Source organism: Hippopotamus amphibius, chromosome 8 (assembly GCF_030028045.1).
Source record: "Hippopotamus amphibius kiboko isolate mHipAmp2 chromosome 8, mHipAmp2.hap2, whole genome shotgun sequence".
NCBI classification, from domain to species: domain Eukaryota; kingdom Metazoa; phylum Chordata; class Mammalia; order Artiodactyla; family Hippopotamidae; genus Hippopotamus; species Hippopotamus amphibius.
Window position 1 is genome coordinate 130,144,918 of NC_080193.1, and position 19,124 is coordinate 130,164,041.

Below are 19,124 nucleotides of genomic sequence, written 5' to 3' on the forward strand. Positions count from 1 at the left end.
GAGTTGCATATGTTGGAGAATCCTTGCATTCCAGGGATAACCCCCACTTGGTCATGGTGTGTGATCCTTTTAATGTGTTGTTGAATTCTGTTTGCAGTATTTTGTTGAGGATTTTTGCATCCAAATTCATCAGTGATATTGGTCTGTAATTTTCTTTTTTTGTAGTATCTTTGTCTGGTTTTGGTATCAGGGTGATGGTGGCCTCATAGAATGAGTTTGGGAGTGTTCCTTCCTCTGCAATTTTTTGGAAGAGTTTGAGAAGGATGGGTTAGCTCTTCTCTAAATGTTTGGTGGAATTCACCTGTGAAGCCATCTGGTCCTGGACTTTTGTTTGCTGGAAGATTTTTAATCACAGTTTCAATGTCATTACTTGTGATTGGTCCTATTTTCTACTTCTTCCTGATTCAGTCTTGGAAGGCTATACCTTTCCAAGAATCTGTCCATTTCACCCAGGTTGTCCACTTTTTTGGCATATAGTTGCTTGTAGTAGTCTCTTGTGGTACTTTTTATTTCTGCGGTGTCCGATGTAACTTCTCCTGTTTCATTTCTAATTGCATTGCTTTGAGTCCTCTCCCTCTTTTTCTTGATGAGTCTTGCTAGAGGTTTACCAGTTTTCTTTATCTTCTCAAAGAACCAGCTTTTAGTAGTATTGATTTTTGCTATTGTTTCCTTTGTTTCTATTTCATTTATTTCTGCTCTGCTCTTTATGATTTTTCTCCTTCTACTAACTTTGGGTTTTGTTTGCTCTTCTTTCTCTGCTTTCTTTAGGGGTAAGGTTAGATTGTTTATTTGGGATGTTTCTTGTTTCTTGAGGTAGGATTGTATTGCTATAAACTTCCCTCTTACAACTGCTTTTGCTGCATCCCATAGGTTTTGGATCTTGTGTTTTCATTGTCATTTGTCTCTAGGTACTTTCTGATTTCCTCTTTGATTTCTTCAGTGATCTCTTGGTTATTTAGTAGCGTATTGTTTAGCCTCCATGTGTTTGTGTTTCTTACAGTTTTTTTTCCCATAGTTGATTTCTAATCTCATAGCATTGTGGTTGGAAAAGATGCTTGGTACGATTTCCGTTTCCTTAAATTTACCAAGGCTTGATTTGTGACCCAAGATGTGATCTATCCTGGAGAACGTTCTGTGTGCACTTGAGAAGAAAGTGTAATCTGCTGTTTTTGGATGTGATGTCCCATAGATATCTATTAAATCTAGCTGGTTTATTGTGTCATTTAAAGCTTGTGTTTCCGTATTAATTTTCTGTCTGGATGATCTGTCCATTGGTGTCAGTGGGGTGTTAAAGTCCCCCACTATGATTGTGTTATTGTCAATTTCCTCTTTCATAGCTGTTAGCATTTGCCTTACATATTGAGGTGCTCCTATGTTGGGTGCATATATATTTATAATTGTTCTCTCCTCTTCTTGGATTGAGTCCTTGATCTTTATGTAGTGTCCTTTCTTGTCTCTTGGGACATTTTTTATTTTAAAGTCTGTTTTATGTGATATGAGTATCGCTAGTCCAGCTTTCTTTTGATTTCCATTTGCATGGAATATCTTTTTCCTTCCCTGGACTTCCAGTCTGTATGTGTCCTTAGGTCTGAAGTGGGTCTCTCGTAGACAGCATGTATATAGGTCTTGTTGTATCCATTCAGCCAGTCTTTGTCTTTTGGTTGGAGCATTTAGTCCATTTACATTCAAGGTAATTATTGATATGTATGTTCCTGTTACCATTTTGTTTTTGTTTTTGTAGGTCCTTTTCTTCTCCTCTGTTTCCCACTTAGAGAAGTTCCTTTAGCGTTTGTTTTAGTGCTGGTTGGTGGTGCTGAATTCTCTTAGCTGTTGCTTGTCTGTAAAGCTTTTGATTTCTCCGTCAAATCTGAATGAGATCCTTGCTGGGTAGAGCATTCTTGGTTGTAGGTTCTTCCCTTTCATCACTTGAAATATATTGTGCCACTCCCTTCTGGTTTGCAGAGTTTCTGCTGAGAAATCAGCTGTTAACCTTATGGGAATTCCCTTGTATGTTATTTGTTGTTTTTCCCTTGTTGCTTTTAATAATTTTTCTGTCTATAATTTTTGTCAATTTGACTATTGTGTGTCTTGGTGTGTTTCTCCTTGGGTTTATCCTGCCTGGGACTCTCTGCACTTCCTGGACTTGGGTGGCTCTTTCCTTTCCCACGTTATGGAAGTTTTTGACTATAATCTCTTCCAATAATTTCTGGGGTCCTTTCTCTCTCTCTTCTCCTCCTGGGAGCCCTGTAATGTGAATGTTGGTGTGTTTAATGTTGTCCCAGAGGTCTTTATTCTTTTCCACATGATTGATTTTCACCATTATGTCCTCCAGGTCACTTATTCGCCCTTTTGCCTCAGTTAATCTGCTCTTGGTTCCTTCTAGTGTATTTTTCATTTCAGTTATTGTGTTGCTTATCTTTGTTTGTTTGTTTTTTAATTCTTTTATGTCTTTTTAAAACTATTCTTGCATCCTTTTGATCTTTGCATCCTGTCGTTTTTCAAAGTCCTGGATCATCTTCATCATCATTATTCTGAATTCTTTTTCTGGAAGGCTGCCTCTCTCCACTTCATTTAGTTGTTTTTCTGGGGTTTTATCTTGTCCCCTCATCTGGTACAAAGTCCTCTGCCTTTTCACTCTCTCTGTCTTTCTGTGGCTGTGGTTTTCAGTTCCACAAGATGAGATACTGCTGATATTGCTTGATACTGCCCTCTGCCCTCTTGTGGAGGATGCTATGTAAGAGGCTGGTGCATGCTTCCTGATGGGAGGGACTGATGGTGGGTAGGGCTGGGTGGAGGAAGCTCAGTAAAACTTTAATCTGCTTGTCTGCCAATGGGTGGGGCTGTGTTCCCACCTTGTTGGTTGTTTGGCACTGGAGCTTACAGGCTCTTTGGTGGGGCTAATGGGGGACAGACTCTGGACTCCAGATTCCCAGGAGGGCTCACAACCAATGAGCACCTCCCAGAACCCCTGCTGCCAGTGTCCTTCTTCCCGTGTTGAGCCACAGCTGCCCCCCACCTCTGCAGGCAACTCTCCAACACCAGCAGGTAGGCCTGGTTCAGTCTCCTATGGGGTCACTGCTCCTTCCCCCTGGGTCCTGGTGAGCACACTATTTTTTGTGTGTCCTCCAAGCGTGAAGTCTCTGTTTCCCCCAGTCCTGTGGAGGTCCTGCAATCAAATCCCACTCGCGTTCAAAGTCTGATTCTCTGGGGATTCCTCCTCCCATTGCCAGACCCCCAGGTTGGGAAGCCTGACTTGGGGCTCAGAATCCTCACTTTAGTGGGTGGACTTCTATGGTATAACTGTTCTCCAGTTTGTGAGTTGCCCACCCAGCGTTTATGGGATTTGATTTTATCGTGATTGCACCCATCCTACTGTCTCATTGCGGCTTCTCCTTTGTCTCTGAATGTGGGGTGTCTTTTTTAGTGAATTCCAGTGTCTTTCTGTCGATGACTGTTTAGCAATTAATTGTAATTCCGGTGCTCTTGCAAGAGGGAGTGAGTGCATGTCCTCCTACTCTGCCATCTTGAACCATCTCTAAGCATGGACTTTTACAAAAACTGATCATTTTGGGTCATAAAGCAGGCCTCAGCAAATTTCAAAGGATTGAAAGAGTCTGTATAAGACTGACATTGTTTCTTCCTTAAACGTTTGGTAGAAGTCATGGGTGAAACTTAAAGAATTGGAATCGTATAGAATATGTTTTCTGACCACAGTGGAATTAAATTAGAAATCAGAAACAAAAAAGATAGTGCAAAAGTCTGAATGGAAATGAGAAGATATTTTTAGATGAACAGTAGTGAAAGTGCTACATAGCAAAAATTTGTGAAGTTAACTCTGGAACAATATCTAGAGGGAAATTTATAGCTTATATACACATATAGGAAAAGAAGAAAAACTAAAACTTTATAAACTGTACATCTGTTTCAGTAAGTGGGAAGATAAGCAGAATTAACCAAAGAGGGAGGAGGAGAAAGATAAGAGCAGAAATTTTGATATAGGAAACAAACATACAATACAGAAAAAAATCAACCAATCCAAAAAGGTGTGTGGGGTTTTTTGTGGGTGAGGGGGACTAATAAAATTGAAAACAAGGAAGAGAGAAAAAACAAACCTTACAAGGAATGGAAAAAGGAATGCTACTACAGAATCTACAGATATTTGAAGGAAAACACAATATTATAAATGAGTTAAATTTTGAAATTTTTGTGAAATGGATACCTTTCTAGAAAGATACAATTTTAAAAAATGGACACTAGAAGAAACAAAATCAAATAGTTCTGTAACCATTAAAGAAATTGAATCTATAATTAAAATCTTTGATCATAGAAAAGTCCAGGTACAGATGACTTCATCTACAAATTCTACCAACCATTTAAGGAAGAAATAGTGCCAATTTTAAAAAAACTTTTGAAGAGCAGCTAAAGCAGAAATACTTCCCACTTATTTTATGTAGGCCAGCACGGTCTTGTCATAATTCATGAAAGACCATACAAGGAAAGAAAGCTATAGTCTAATATCACTTATAAAAGTAAATGCAAAAATATTAAAATACTAGCAACCCAACATATAATATATAAAAATGATAATTTATCAAGACCAAGTTGGATTTATTTTAGGTATGATAGGTTGGTTTAATGTAAGAAAAATCAATGTAATTTTCTACATAAAGAGAAAGATATTATATGATCATCTTAATAGATGCCAAAATAAAATATATAAAATTCAGCATTGATCTGTCTTTAAACTCTTAGCAGGCAATCAGTAGACGATAAGTTCTTTAATCTACAGCATACATTCATTTCTCTTTTTGCTTGCACATCTGCACGCTGTGCTCTTGGGTTACCATGCCCCCATGTGCCCTGTTTCTTCCTCCTGGCTCCTTTCTGCTGCTTCTGTTTAACCAAGCTCAGATGTTACCTCTTCTGTGCCTTCTTCCAATTTCCTTCAGATAAAACATTTTTTTCTTTACATGTGTACTTATGGCTATATTATCTAAGACAGTCACCTTATTTTAAGGTCAGCTAATGAACAATATTAATCCCATTTAATCCTTTGCCTTTAAATATATTCACAAGTCCCAAGGACTAGGATGTGGCATTTTTGGAAAGTCATTATTCTGCCTACACAGTCTGCCTCTGATCCAAGATGCACATCTTTCCCACATGCAGAATTTCTTTATCCTATCCACAAAGTCTCATCCTCAATACAGCCTTAACTCCACATCTAAAAATCTTATCTAAATCCCATTATATAAGTCAGTTATGAGTGAGACTCTGTGTGTAATCCACCCTGAGAACGATTCCTCTTAATCTGTGAACCCCAAGAAACAAGTTACCTCTTCCCAAAATACAGTGATGGGAACAGGCATAGGGTAAGGGTTATGGACATTTATGTTGAAACTGAAAAATATTAAAGCTGTCGTTGATCCCAAGCAGTTTCAAAATCCATCCAGGCAAACCCTGGTTTCAAGGTCTAGGAATTATTTTCCTGTAGCTTGTGGCTCTGCAAGTGTCTGTCCTCTGACTGTTTTTCATGAAGATTTCTTTTTCATGAAGGTTAGCATGTGTTTGTTGCTGAGTAGCTTTATCAATCAGTTTCTTGTTCAGAGTTTTGAGTGTTTGACAGCCTTTCATTTTGTACTCTCTCTGTCCCTTAAAATCCAAGCTGGCAGTATTTCTGCTGGTATAAAGTTCTCAAGAATCTTGTGGATCTCTCATGTATGACACAGGATTCACTCCATTAGATGAGAGGATCCTCCATGATTCTTTTCTAGATAATTTCATCACTATTTTTGGCTTCTGCTGAAAAGGCTGAGGGGATCTATGAGTCACACACTTCATCTTTTTAAAGACTGTTTCTGTGACGAATACTCTGATTTCTCTGGAGTATTAGCAAAAGTTTGCCCAGCTACACCCTCCTTTTTAAGAGCAGCTTTGACCGTGAATCTCAATTTTGCTATATTTTGCACTCTGAATAAGATGAGAATTTCTTAAACCATTAAATCCTAGGGGTTTTTTGGTTGAACATTTCTTCCCTTTGATTTATCTCTTTCTTCTCACATTTTAGTATAAAGAGTTCCTTTCTTATATGTTTGGCTTTCTGCATAACTATAGGATACAATTTTGCTAAGCTTTCTTTCATAATAACAAGGATTTCTCCAGTTTTCAATAATATGTCTCTCATTTCCTTCTTTGTTCTCACCAGTGGCACCTCTACTATGTAGCAACGGTCTATTTATGACAATTTAGAGTGTTCTCTAAGGCAATATATGTCTTCCATGCTGTGCTCCTTATGGAATTCTTTTCATCCTCGCTTGGCAGAGTTATCATCCATATTGCTGCTAATAGTCTGTTCAAGGCAGTCTAAGGTTATTTTTAGTATTTATAAATTTATTTATTTTTGGCTGCGTTGGGTCTTTGTTGCTGCGCATGGTCTTTCTCTAGTTGCGGCAAGCAGGGCCTAGTCTTCATTGCGATGCATGGGCTTCTCTTTGCGGTGGCTTCTCTTGTTGTGGAGCACGGGCTCTAGGTGCATGGGCTTCAGTAGTTGTGGCACTCAGGCTCAGTAGTTGTGGCTCATGGGCTTAGCTGCTCCTTGGCACGTGGCATCTTCCTGGACCAGGGTTCAAACCCGTGTCCCCTGCATTGGCAGGCAGATTCTCAGCCACTGCACCACCAGGGAAGCCTCTAAGATTATTTTTAAATCATGCTTCTCAAAATTCTCCTAGCCTCTTGTGCACTACCAGTTCTAGAGTCACTTCCACATTCTTAGGTGTTCAGTATAGGAACATCCCACTTTCAGGTGCCAAGATCTGTAGTAATTTCCTACTGCTGCTTTAACAAATTACCACAAATTCCGTGAGTAAAAACAACACAAATTTATTATCTTAGCATTTTGGAGATCACACATTGCTTCTGTTTCATGTTTTGGTTTTTTGGCCCAAGGCATGTGGGATCTTAGCTCCCTGGCCAGCAATTGAACCCACACCCCCTGTATTGGAAGGTGAAGTCTTAATCACTGGACCACCAGGGAAGTCCCTAAATCCCTATTTTAAAGTCAGCTAATTAGCAACTTTAATTCCATCTGCTACTTTAATTCTCCTTTGCTGTGTAAGTTGCTGTGTAACTTAGCATACTCACATATCCAAGGATTAGGATGTGGACGTCTTTATGGGGCCATTATTCTACACACTAGCACTTGGTGTAAGTCATCAGTTCTCAATTCAGTTTTTATTCTGTTGTGAACATTGGGCTCTTCTCAGGCAGAGTAGTTTCATCCTTCCCACACACCCCTATTTCTTTTTCCCAGTGATACTTAAAAAAAAAAAATTGAGGTGCAATTTGTATAACGTACAATTAGCCATTTTAAAGCATACAGTTCAGTGGCACTTAGTGTGTTCGCAGTGTTATGCAGCCACAACTTCCCTTTAGTTTCAACTTCCCTTTTTATTCACCCAGAACACCTAATGCCCATTAATTAATCACTCCCCATTGCTGCCTCCTTGCATCCCCCTGGTAACAATCTGCTTTCTCTTTGTGTTTGCCTCTTCTGGATAGTACATTAAAAAGAATCATACAGTGTGTCCGTCCTTATGGCAGTACCACACTCTTTTGATGAGCGTAAGCTTGTATGAATTTTGGAAATAGGAAGTGTGAGTCATCTAACGTTTTCTTTTTTATGATGTGTTTTGTCTGTTTGAGGACCCTTGATTTCCATGTGAATCTGAGGATCAGCTTTTTCCCATTTTAGCAAAAGGGTGATGTGTATTTTGATCAGGATGGATCTGTGGATCACCTTGGGGAGGATTGCCCTCTTAACAGTAGTAAGTTTGCTAATCCATGAACACAGAAGTCCTTTCGTGTAATTAGTGTGCTTTCATTTCTTTAGCAATATTTTGTAGCTTTTAGTGTGTAAGTCACTTCCCGAGTTAAATTTATTCCCACCTAGTTTATTCTTTTGGATTCTATTATAAATTGAATTGTGTTCTTTTTTTTATTGAAATATAATTGCTTTACACTCTTGTACCAGTTTTTGAGGTACACCAAAGTCAGTCAGCTGTATTTATACACATATCCCCATATTCCCTCCCTCCCTCGACTCCCCCCCACCCTCCCCGTCCCGGCCCTCTAAGGCAACATCCAGCATCGAGTTGATCTCCCTTTGTTATACAGCAACTTCCCACTGGCTATCTATTTTACAGTTGGTAGTGTATCTATGTCTATGCTACTCTCTCACTTCATCCCAGCGTCCCCTGCACCCCCACCCCCCCCAACCTCGTGTCCTCCAGTCCATTTGAATTGTATTCTTAATAATCTTTTTAGGTTGTTCATTGCTGGTATATACGAACACATCTGATTTTTGTGTCTTGTTTTCATGCCTTGCAGCATAGCTGAATTTATTCGCTCTTGTTCATTTCTTGAGATTTTCTACATAATAAAGTCATCTGTGAATAGAAATAGTTTTGCTTCTTCCTTTCAAATTTTAGTGTATCTTATTTCTTTTTCTTACTTAACTCCTTTGGTAGGACTTCCAGTACAGTATTGAACAGCAGTGGTGATACAGTATTGAACAGCAGTGGTGAAAGCATTCTTGTCTTGTTTCTGATCTTGTGCGGAAAGCTTTCACTCTTTCATTGAGTAGGATGTTAGTTGTGGTTTTTTAAATAAATGCCCTTTATCATGTTAAGGAAGTTTTCTTCTGTTTCTAGTTTTTTTTAGGGCTCTTCAAAGGCAGAGTAGTCTCATCTGCTCCCTCCCTCATCTGAAAAAAATCTCATCTTCAACGTGTGGCTCATAGTTCAGTGTTCAGTAAAGGTTTGCTAAATTGTACAAATAAATGGGCTTGATTTTTATTTTTTATTTTTCTTAAGTGCCTCTAACAGTCTATTTACCAGAGCTTGTATTCCTTAACTCTGAGGCTTCAGGTTAGTTTCCTGCTTAAACAGAATGTCTTTAAAAAATTGAATATCAAATTTCTTTGAAATGTGTATTCCCTATTTTCTGTTATTTTTGTTGGTTACTTCTGCAGACATCCTACATTTCTATTAAACTCTTGTAAAACAAATTTTTGAATTAAAAATAAAATTCTCATTCATTCATACTCACTGTGGAAGATTATCAGTGGTTAAGTTTTATGTTTGAGTTTTACACTTCTTGGCTTTTTAAATAGTTTTATATTAACCTACTGAACAGCTTTATTTAAGAGCTTTAGCATGCTCCTAAATACATATACATAAATGTGTAATAAAATATTAATATTCAGTCTACAATATCAGATATGATTCATATAGGGAGGGATTGGACTTCATCTTTGCACCCTCTGTGAATAGGAGATTTTCTAAGTAATGTAAGCAACTGACTTGCTTAAGAGCAAGTTGTTTTTTAAGCATCTTAAAAAGCACATTATAAAATTAATTGATGTGGCAATTAAAAGTCATTAAAATTAATATTTTCCTAGCTTAGCTCTTTTCATATACGTAATAAAACCTTGTTTCTTTAAAGAAATTGTCCTCAGTTTTATCTAAATACATTTAACTTTATCTAAAAGTATTTTTCATTAATGGAAATAGACAACAGAGATATCTAAAATGCTAATATAAAATATATGTCAGGTACTTTCTGATAGGGAAGTGAAAAAAAATATAAGAAATGTCTCTTTTGCTGTTTGGGGGTTTGCATTCTATTTGGTGAGACAGGAATAGGAATTCTTAAACTGATATCTTTGGACTCCAAAATTATGTATGTATGTATTTTTCTGGAGAGAGCATTTATAAATTCCTTGAAGTTACTTTTAGATATCAATGATCATAAAATGGTAAGAATCACTGCTCAAGAAAGTCAGTAGCTGAGTATTTAGTAAAGTCTGTGAAATTTGCTTATTGATGCTTTAAAACCAAGCAGAGAAATTTATATATATATATACATATTGCTGTTTAGTTGAAGCTTTATAGTAGTAGTAATCAAAATGCAGTAAGGAGATAGCAAAGTTCTGCTGCTGCTGAAAGTTAAACCATTAATCTTTAGTGAGAATTGTATGTGTTTCATATTAGGATTAGACCTATAAAATAATGCTCTGAGGTCAAAGCTTTTGAAATCAAGGAAGTATCACTATACTAAGTAAATTTAAGGAAGGGAGCATTTGTGTGCCTTTGCTTTAGCTATAGGGATGTGGATGATTTATATTGGAACCACAGCACAAACATATTAGCAACTGGAACTGAATGCTAGCAAATAGCAGATATGTATTACATTATACTATGAGATTAACCAAACAATATTCAGCAAACTAAGTCATCATGGAGTTAATTGATATTGATTTATTATTAACTCAGAAGAATAGTAGCTGTTGAAAACTACTGGCAACTCAAGACAACAAAATATCTTCCCTCCAAATTGCAGAAATTCCCAGCCATCTGTGTGTGTGTAGTAGCTATGCAGTTTTGCATGATAGCCAAATTTCTTAGTAGAATACAGTATCAAAAATTTTAGGAAATTAAATTAGTCTTAGTAATTTTAATTTATGAATACTAATTTTAGCTATATTTTAACTCAGTAAAATCCAAAGTATAGAACTGTATTTTATTCCTGTATAGAAACAAGCAAAATATTTACATATTAAAAAAAAATTAGCTCTGAGCCCATCCTGTGGTCTTACCAGGGGGCCTAAAATCATATTTCAGGAATAGGAAATTATGGTATTGTTATACAGGTAATTTCCACTGGTGGCGTATATGCCTATCCAGAAGCTATTTGCCAAAATTCCTATGGTTTTACTTTACTGGGCTAGTTGAGATATTATTGATTTTAGTTTCCAAACCTCATTTTTAAAAAGCATAACCTTTCCCTCTTCTTCTTTCATTCCATCTGCATGAATGTTTCACATTCACAATACAACATTTAGTTCTCTAAATTTAAGCAACTGCTGCAACTGTACTGCTATATTCAGTATAGTAAAATCCAGTGGTTGTGTTAACCTAAGACTGGGTAGAGAGATGTAATTTTTAAATGTTTATTTTTTCACTTTTCAGATATTTCTAATGGAATACTAGCTGAATTTCTTGGAGGTTTTTGATTGTTTCATTTGAATACCCTCTCTTTAGAGTTAATAAATTTAATTAACATCTAGCTAAAGGGAAATAGCATTTACACTGGATGTTGCTGAGGGACCTGAACCAAGCATAAATAAGTCATACTTGGGCTAGGAGCTTAACCAAATACACCCAGAACATATAAGTAAACAAACAAGGGCTTGAATGTGATAGTTAGAAGTAGTTCTTTCAGTATTGGTGTATGAAATAGAAGTTGTTTTGTTGTTGAGTGTTGGTTTTTTTTTTTCCCTCTTTCTTTAATGATACAGAATTATTTTTTTTTTTAGGAAATGTAATATGTATGTCTTATTATGGTTCTACATACATTAAACTACAGTTGAACCCTGAACAACATGAGGACTGCAGCTCCAGCCCTCCCCACAGTTGAAAATTGGCGTATAACTTTACAGTTGGCCTCTGTATTTTCAGTTCCACATCCACAGATTCAGCCAATTGCAGATCGTGTAGTACTGTGATATGCATTTATTTAAAAAAAAATCTTCGTGCAAGTGGACCTGCACAGTTCAAACCCTTGTTGTTGAAGGGTCAGCTGCAATTATTTTTCAAATTTATATAAGAATATTTGAAATTAATAAAACAACCATAAAGTACTTTCAAGTCTTATGTCTATTTATATTTATTAATAATTTGGTGGTTTGACTACAGTTTTAGTATCCCTATATCTCTCTTACTCACTAGCACGTGGAAGCAGAGAAGGGAGAAATGTCTTAGTTTCTTTCTTTTTTAAACCAGTGCCCACATTGGACTGATTCCCTGTGCAGTGATTTCCCAGTACTTTTAAAGTAAAATGAGATTCTTTCCTTGGTCTAAAAGTCCATACATAAGCTGCCCCCCCCCACCCCATTTTACCTCTTTTGCTGACTGCCTCTTTGACTATGTTCTGATACTTGCATTTTTTCCCTCTTCTTACATATCAGCCTGTTTACATCTTAGTGTCTTTGTACTTGCTTTAATCCTTGTCTAGAACATACTCCCCTAGGCCCTCTTGTGGTTGTCTTTTTGATATTTAAATCAAGATTACCTCCCTAAAACTCAGTGCAAGTTAGTGTAATATAGTCAGTCATCGCATCGCCTTTTCTAATTTTCTTCATAACTCTTTCTGTTATTTGGGATTATTTCATTTCTGGACTAAATTGTTTCTCTTCTGCTTCCTTACCCCCACTATGGAGTGTAAGTTCAAACCAAAGTGTAAGAAGAAACTTTTTCATTGTATCCTTAAGATCTAAATTCTAGAATATCACTTGATTTGTGGTACTCATTAAATAGTTGTTGAATTTATGAATCAGTCAATTGTTTCATCTGTAAGTATTAGATGTATTCTGAAGAATACCTTCAAGCACTTTTGGCTTATGTATTTTGGGCTGAAAGTTGTCAACATTTTAGTATTTCCATTTGATTAATTTTATTTTGCTGGTTGTTAATAAGAAATAATAAGTATTAATCTTAATATCTAGAATTACAATTTCATTTTGACAGGTTGACTTTGGCAGAATATCATGAACAGGAAGAAATTTTCAAACTTAGACTAGGACATCTCAAAAAGGTATGTGGAGCATATGCTGGAATTTTAGTTTTACCAGAGGTTGTGGAAAGTTGTGTTATAAGTTTTTTATTGAAGAAGTCAAAACTTAAGAGAGAAAGCACCCAAATTTAAAACTTTAGATGAAAAAAGAGGGGCATTAATAGCATTTTTATGTTGAGTATATTAAAATACCATTCCTTTACCTTGTGGCAACTTACAAACATTTGAGATGCTGATGATACCATGTTCCTGTAGTAAAGGACTGATTCCTGGCCAGACCTCCAGGTTCTTAAGATTACTCTGTTAAATACTATCCTTTTGTAAGAAATGCTTCATTTTTAAGGTGAAATGTCAGATTCCATATTGTTTGTGTCCATTTCATAATAAATTGAAATGATTATAAATTAATAACAAACATGTTTCTTTGGCTTAACTTTAAAGCTATCGGATGCTTGATTGAATGTTTCAGTTAAAATATGTACATTGTCAAATTTAGAAGAGCCCAATCAATCATCAGTAATAATATGAAGTGATAATTTAGAAAAACATTACTATATGTTATTAGTAAATTTTCATAATGTATAGCTTTGTACTTGTTTGTAAACTCTGAAATTGTAATCAGTTCATTGTTTTTTTAGTTCATGTTTTTATTTCAAACCATTTCAAAAAAATAATAAGAGTAGATTTTTCCCCACAAAATGAAGTTACTGACAGATATAAAATTGTTTTTCTTTGATCCAATTTTTAAATTCTGTTTTCTGCTTGTCACATTACTTACATTTTTTTTACTAGGCTGAATAATAGCTAAACCTGAGTTAGTGAACTAATTGAAGATAGTATCTATGAAGTCATCTCCCTGGGGTAGGGTGAGGTAGGTCAGAGAAACCCATTCTTGTAGCAGCTACCATCTCACTATAGATGTTTTTGTTTTTGGAATGCTATTACCATGCTTCAGATCGCTGCCATTTAATTACAGGGAACAGAAAAACATTATATTTTATATACATACGTATGTATATATGTGTATATATATACATATATGTGTAAATTGCATTAATGTTCTTTACTATCTGTCTATGCCTCTGTTCAGAAAAATTGCAGCCTAAACTTATTGAACAGTAAATTCTAAAATGATTTATTCTGGTCTGTTTTGTTCTGTTTTGTTTTTGTATTCTGTTCTGTTGTAATTATTGACATTTCTCTTGCTGTTTGATATAAGTAGGCAACCTCAGTCTGTTTTGTAGCCGATGGAGTTGTAATGGAACTATAGAAGGGAAGAGGGGACTTTGTAGTTCAGAATTAGTACAGGTATTTGCCTGCCCACCTAAGCTATTTTGATAATAAATTCATAGAGACCTGTGTTTAATGTCCCATATAAAGATTTATATATTATTTTCTAACCAAGCTTTCATGATAATGGGATACTAAAGTATATAATTAACTGGAGGGTTATTATTTTCACATATAATAGTAAATTTCAAATTACTGTATCTTATTTTGTGAAAACCTATTATAAAATCTGAAGTTGTAAAGCACTTAAATTAGGAATCAGCTATTTGTATTACAAAAATACTTAAAAGGATTCAGAGGAGGGTTTGTTTTTATTTTTGGTTGGTGGGTGGTTGGTTGATTTTAAAGCTTTTCTGGTACATTGATAATATTTGATTTCTCTGAAACACTTTTATAAATGAAGTATATATACTTAAATGTTTAGATATCATATAAACAGTTGTAAGCTGTTCTAGATGACTATACCTTCTCTTTTAACCTCCATATTATCTTCTTTCCTAGTGTTTGGCTTCTCCATTTCTTGTATTTACTCATTCTTTCTAGTAATTGTCCCCTCCATAATCTTTTTCCTGGTTTTTTTTTTTTTTTTCAGCTTCTATCAAATTTACTGAGCAGTTTTAGATTTCTAACTTTATCTTCTTCTTAACCAATTTACAACATTACTTTCCTTTGATCTCCATCATGGAATATTTTGGGAGAGTGGATGAATTAATGCTGAAATATACTCTCATGTCCTGAATTCTCACATTTGCTTTCGAAAGACTATTTTGGGTGGGGAGAATGAATGCATTATGAAGAAAGTTGCTAGTAGTACACACAGAGAACAAAATTGAATAAGTAGTGTCACCTTAGAGCACAAATAAATAGCAGTTGTCTGCTTACGACTGGGTATTAATTTTTGAGTTGTACAATTTAAAAATAATAAGCATTCAGTTACATGTGTTAAAAATAAGTTATTTGGCATTCTAAAGCACAGTTGGAAAGTAGGTCATTAAAAATAGGTCATTTTGTTTTCTAAAACACAGGTAGATTGGACACTTTTAACACATAGAGAGCAAGCTTGAGTTGAAAGAAAAGATGTTATCACCTCTATCTTAAGCCAACATGAACTATACCCCAACATGTAACTATATAGCTTCTACCATAGGCTGGATCTGATCTGTGAGTATTTGATGTCCATGTAACCTGCATAGGAATTAATTGTGTGACCTACATCAGCTTAGGGTTTAGGTACGGAGCCTGGCATACTCCTGCATTAGCAAAGGTGATTCTCATTCTCCCTTTAATAAAAACTCTTGCAGCTAAATGGAATTATTGGGTTAAGTTTGTTGGTACCAAAGGAAAAAACTTCTATCATTAACGAAGCCCATACCATTTGGACATAGGAGACTAGGTGGCCTATTTACCTTTTTTTAGAGAAATAATTTATGATGTGCATTGTATTTCATAAAGGTAATCATAATAATTGAATAGGTAAACTGAAATATGAAAAAGTATATTTACCACTGAATAAATGATAAAGTTCAGTTCTTATTCTATACTCTTCTGTAGGGTTAGAAACATAATCTAAATCCAGTTAGTGTGATAGAATAACAAATGAGAGTTAAGCAGTAAGTCCATAGCTAAAATAAATACATATTTCTGAGATTACAGCCAAATAGTAAATGTAAACTTACTTAAGGGCTTATTGTCTTCTGAAATTAGAAAAGTTATTGTCAGCATCATCTTTCTTTAATATATCAAGAATTATTTAATATGTATTGTTTTAGTTATTACCAGTTTGTGAAATTTTTGCTCATTTGTTCACTAACTAATGTATTTCCACACTGCCTAAATCAGGCATGATTCACATTCCCATTTCAGGAGAATTACATAATATTACATTTTATGCACTTTGAAGTTTTAACCATTCTAGAGTGAACATTAATGTTAAATTTGAATGCCAGGATCTTCTGTTTGCTTTCTCTAAATTAATACAGCTAGTAACTGGCAAAGCCAAAACTTGAACCTTTTCTCACTCCTGTTTCAATGGCAGTACCCTTATACTTTATTCCTACAACTCTCTAGTTGTAGATAAATAGCAAGTTAATCCCTTTGTATTCAGAAGAATTAATTCACTTGTAGCTTCCTTTGCATCTTTTCTAGAGTAGTGTGACTCTTTGCTTTTCATTTTTTTCGGAAACATGCTGTTTCATTTTAATTGCAGATAAAGGAGAGTAGTTAAGTTTTTTACACACACATACTTCTTTCTTTTCTCTTATATATTACTTTCCTTGGGTAGCCTGTTAGTGACTCTTCTATCAACTAGAGTATTTATTATTAGCTGCTTCATTGTTTTTCATTCTAAATTTATTTTTAAAGGTCAACAGGAAAAGCACTTTTTGGGGGGTAAAATGTGTGAATATGCTCTAGCATAATTTACTTTTTACGTAGCTAAAGATTTAGTAGAATAGAACAGAAAAGAACTATATAGTAAAATATATGAAGACTATACAAATTAATCCTAAAACTAATTAAAAAATAACTTTTTTGCTACTAGTAATTATGCACACACTTCCTTAATTATCGCTTATTAAAAGCTTGTAGTTGCAATGGAAAAATTTCCTATCTTTAAAAAGTTGTTCCTTTGAGGCAGAGTAGCTAACTCCTATTTTATGTACCTGTGCCACATGTGGACTCTCTGGATTTAAGGAAACTAATAAACCATATACCAGTTAGCTTTTATGGCTGATCCTGCTTTGATACTAGTCTTTGATACATTCTAGTTATGGGAAAGTCATTTATCTTTGTGATTTGAGGAGTTCTGCTAGGCTGCTGTTTGTATAGTTCAGATCTTTATTCTGGAATTGAAGAAAACTACATGGATGTGCTTTCCAAGGATTGTTACTAAACTAACACAAACAACTTAAAAAAAAAAATCCCTGAAAAACCATCTTCCTTGTAATAGATTATCTCTGTAGTCATATTATTATTTACAAGATACAAATTACCCCAAAATAAAGAGGAAGTAAGAATTTTGAAAGTTATTAGGACCAGTAACTGTGTCATGCCACTGTTATTTCTCAAATTTGTGATGTGAACAGCATGTGGAGGTATTGCTCCTTATTTTCTAGTCTTCGAATTTTTTTGGCTTCTGGATTTTAAACATTTGATTAGTTGGAGAGAATGCATATAGAAGATTTGACATCTCAGTGTGGAATATTAGATAGTATAGTAGGGATTGGCTTTAACGTATGTGTTTTGGGGTGTGTGTGTATGAGAGAGAGAGAGAGAAGCACTGAATATAAGTGCGAGAAGTTTTTATTGGAAAAACATAACCAACATGTAATCGAAACAGGATTAGTCAAGAACCGTCAGCACCAACACAAGTGTATCTTTGCAGACCGAAGGAATCAGCTAAACAATTACAGTCATCTCAATCTCTACTAAAACAAAAATCACATCCAACATGCCACCTGACACCATTTCTTTCTCTCTCTCTCCTTTGCTCCTTGCGATGTGGCATTCATCTCTCCTTGTGCCTCCGTTCTGAAGAGATAACAGTATAGCAACAACTCTGCCACTGAAATCCTGTTCTCTGACCGATATTGGCACCTGCAAAGAGAAACAACCAGTAACAGGCAGCAGCAGCATCAGTATTAATCTTCCATGATGAAATCTTTACAGGTCAAGAACAAGCACACAGCTCTTTTCTCACTCCTTCACAGTGGACCATGCAACTAGTTGAAATGGAAGACATGGATTGTCTGCAAGACTTTTGAACAGTGGAGAATACAGGGCATTGGTTTTAGGTGAATTAACCCCCAAATATTCTTGAAGTTTGATATCTCCTTTGGTCTTTCTTTCTAGAATACCATTGTCATCTGATTTATCAAATCCTTAGTATGACCACAAAGAATAAGTTTGCATATGTGACATCTCTTATCACTTTAGGTTTGAATAAGAAAATAGTTATTGCTAGAGGGCTTAATCTCTGAAACTGTGTTTGCACCTTTATATTCAAGAAATTTTTTTCTCAAAGCCAACCACATTGTACGTTATGTTTCTCTAGAACATAGCACAAAATTCTACTTGTGTAGGAAGTAGTTTTCAGTGGAAGTCTAGTGAAGATAGATTATACTAGAAAAAGTCACCATTAAGGCCATGAAGAATATTATGAGGTTCCTGACTTCTTGGCATGTGTGGGCAAGAAAAGTGCCAAGAAGAGTGTTGGAGTTCTAAACTTGACATTTTGTGCTTAGTGCTTCTTCCATTTCAAAATGGGTACTATTCTGTGAAAGCTGCCTGTGCTGAGAGAACATGGAACTGCTGCAGATAGGAAACCTCCCAGTGGTGTGTACTCTACTTCCTACTCTCATTGTGAACCTACTCCTGGCTTTTTCCCCACCGTTTATAATTATGCATCTTTACTTGGTAGTAGATGATGTTCACTTACCAAAGTGAAAATTTAGTGGTAAAATGTGTTTTACTTCTGTAGTGTTTGATATTAATCCAGTTGTTATATAAGCAATGGAATTTTTTAAATTTTGGAAAGAATCTTAGAAGTCATGTTAACCATTGGTTAGAACAAGGTTTAATTTATTCAGGTTCATAAGTTCAGTGTAGAGATTACTGTTTCACAAAAAAGAGAAAATAACTGCTTGGCCACTGGTGAAGAACTGTAACTCCATGCCATTTATATGCATATGCACAGAGAGAGTCTGTAAGATTAGACTCTTCTCATTATTGTGTAGAAAGTTAAATCTTTTCATACTTTAAAAGAAATATGGAATCCACCAAAATCCTGAAAAAGGTTGAAAGGCAGAAAGCTAGAAGAAAGTGTAGTAAGGCATTGTACCTGTATGTGCTAAGGGCTTGGTGTCAGCACCTTGGCTAGTGTTTTTAACATCAAGGAATTTCATCCCCCTAATACAATAACTGTGATTTCTTTTTCAGGAAGTATACTAAATATGTGCCTGTCAGTTGAACTGTTATATTTATTTGTTGCTGAGAAGATAGGGTTTGGTTTGTTTAAATAGAATGGGGGAACTGACAGAATCAAAACCTGTCCATTTTAACACTCATTCCCATTTAAGGGTTTTGATATATGTATTTATGCATTTAAAGAGAGACTAAAGATCCCACCCCCCACCCCCAAAGAAGGAAATGAAGTGCAAAGAGAGGAAAATGTTAAGGTGCTAAAGTAATTATCTAAGCCAGTTAAA

General features: G+C 35.4%; 1 protein-coding gene across 2 annotated transcripts in view; it reads left to right on the plus strand.

Moving 5' to 3' along the window:
• TLK1 (tousled like kinase 1) overlaps positions 1–19,124 on the plus strand; it is a 147,847-nt gene that overhangs the window by 105,908 nt on the left and 22,815 nt on the right. For both annotated transcript variants that reach the window (XM_057747123.1, XM_057747124.1), the window contains one exon: positions 12,585–12,651. In XM_057747123.1, coding sequence (XP_057603106.1) covers positions 12,585–12,651 — 67 coding nt within the window. The remainder of the gene's footprint in view (positions 1–12,584; positions 12,652–19,124) is intronic.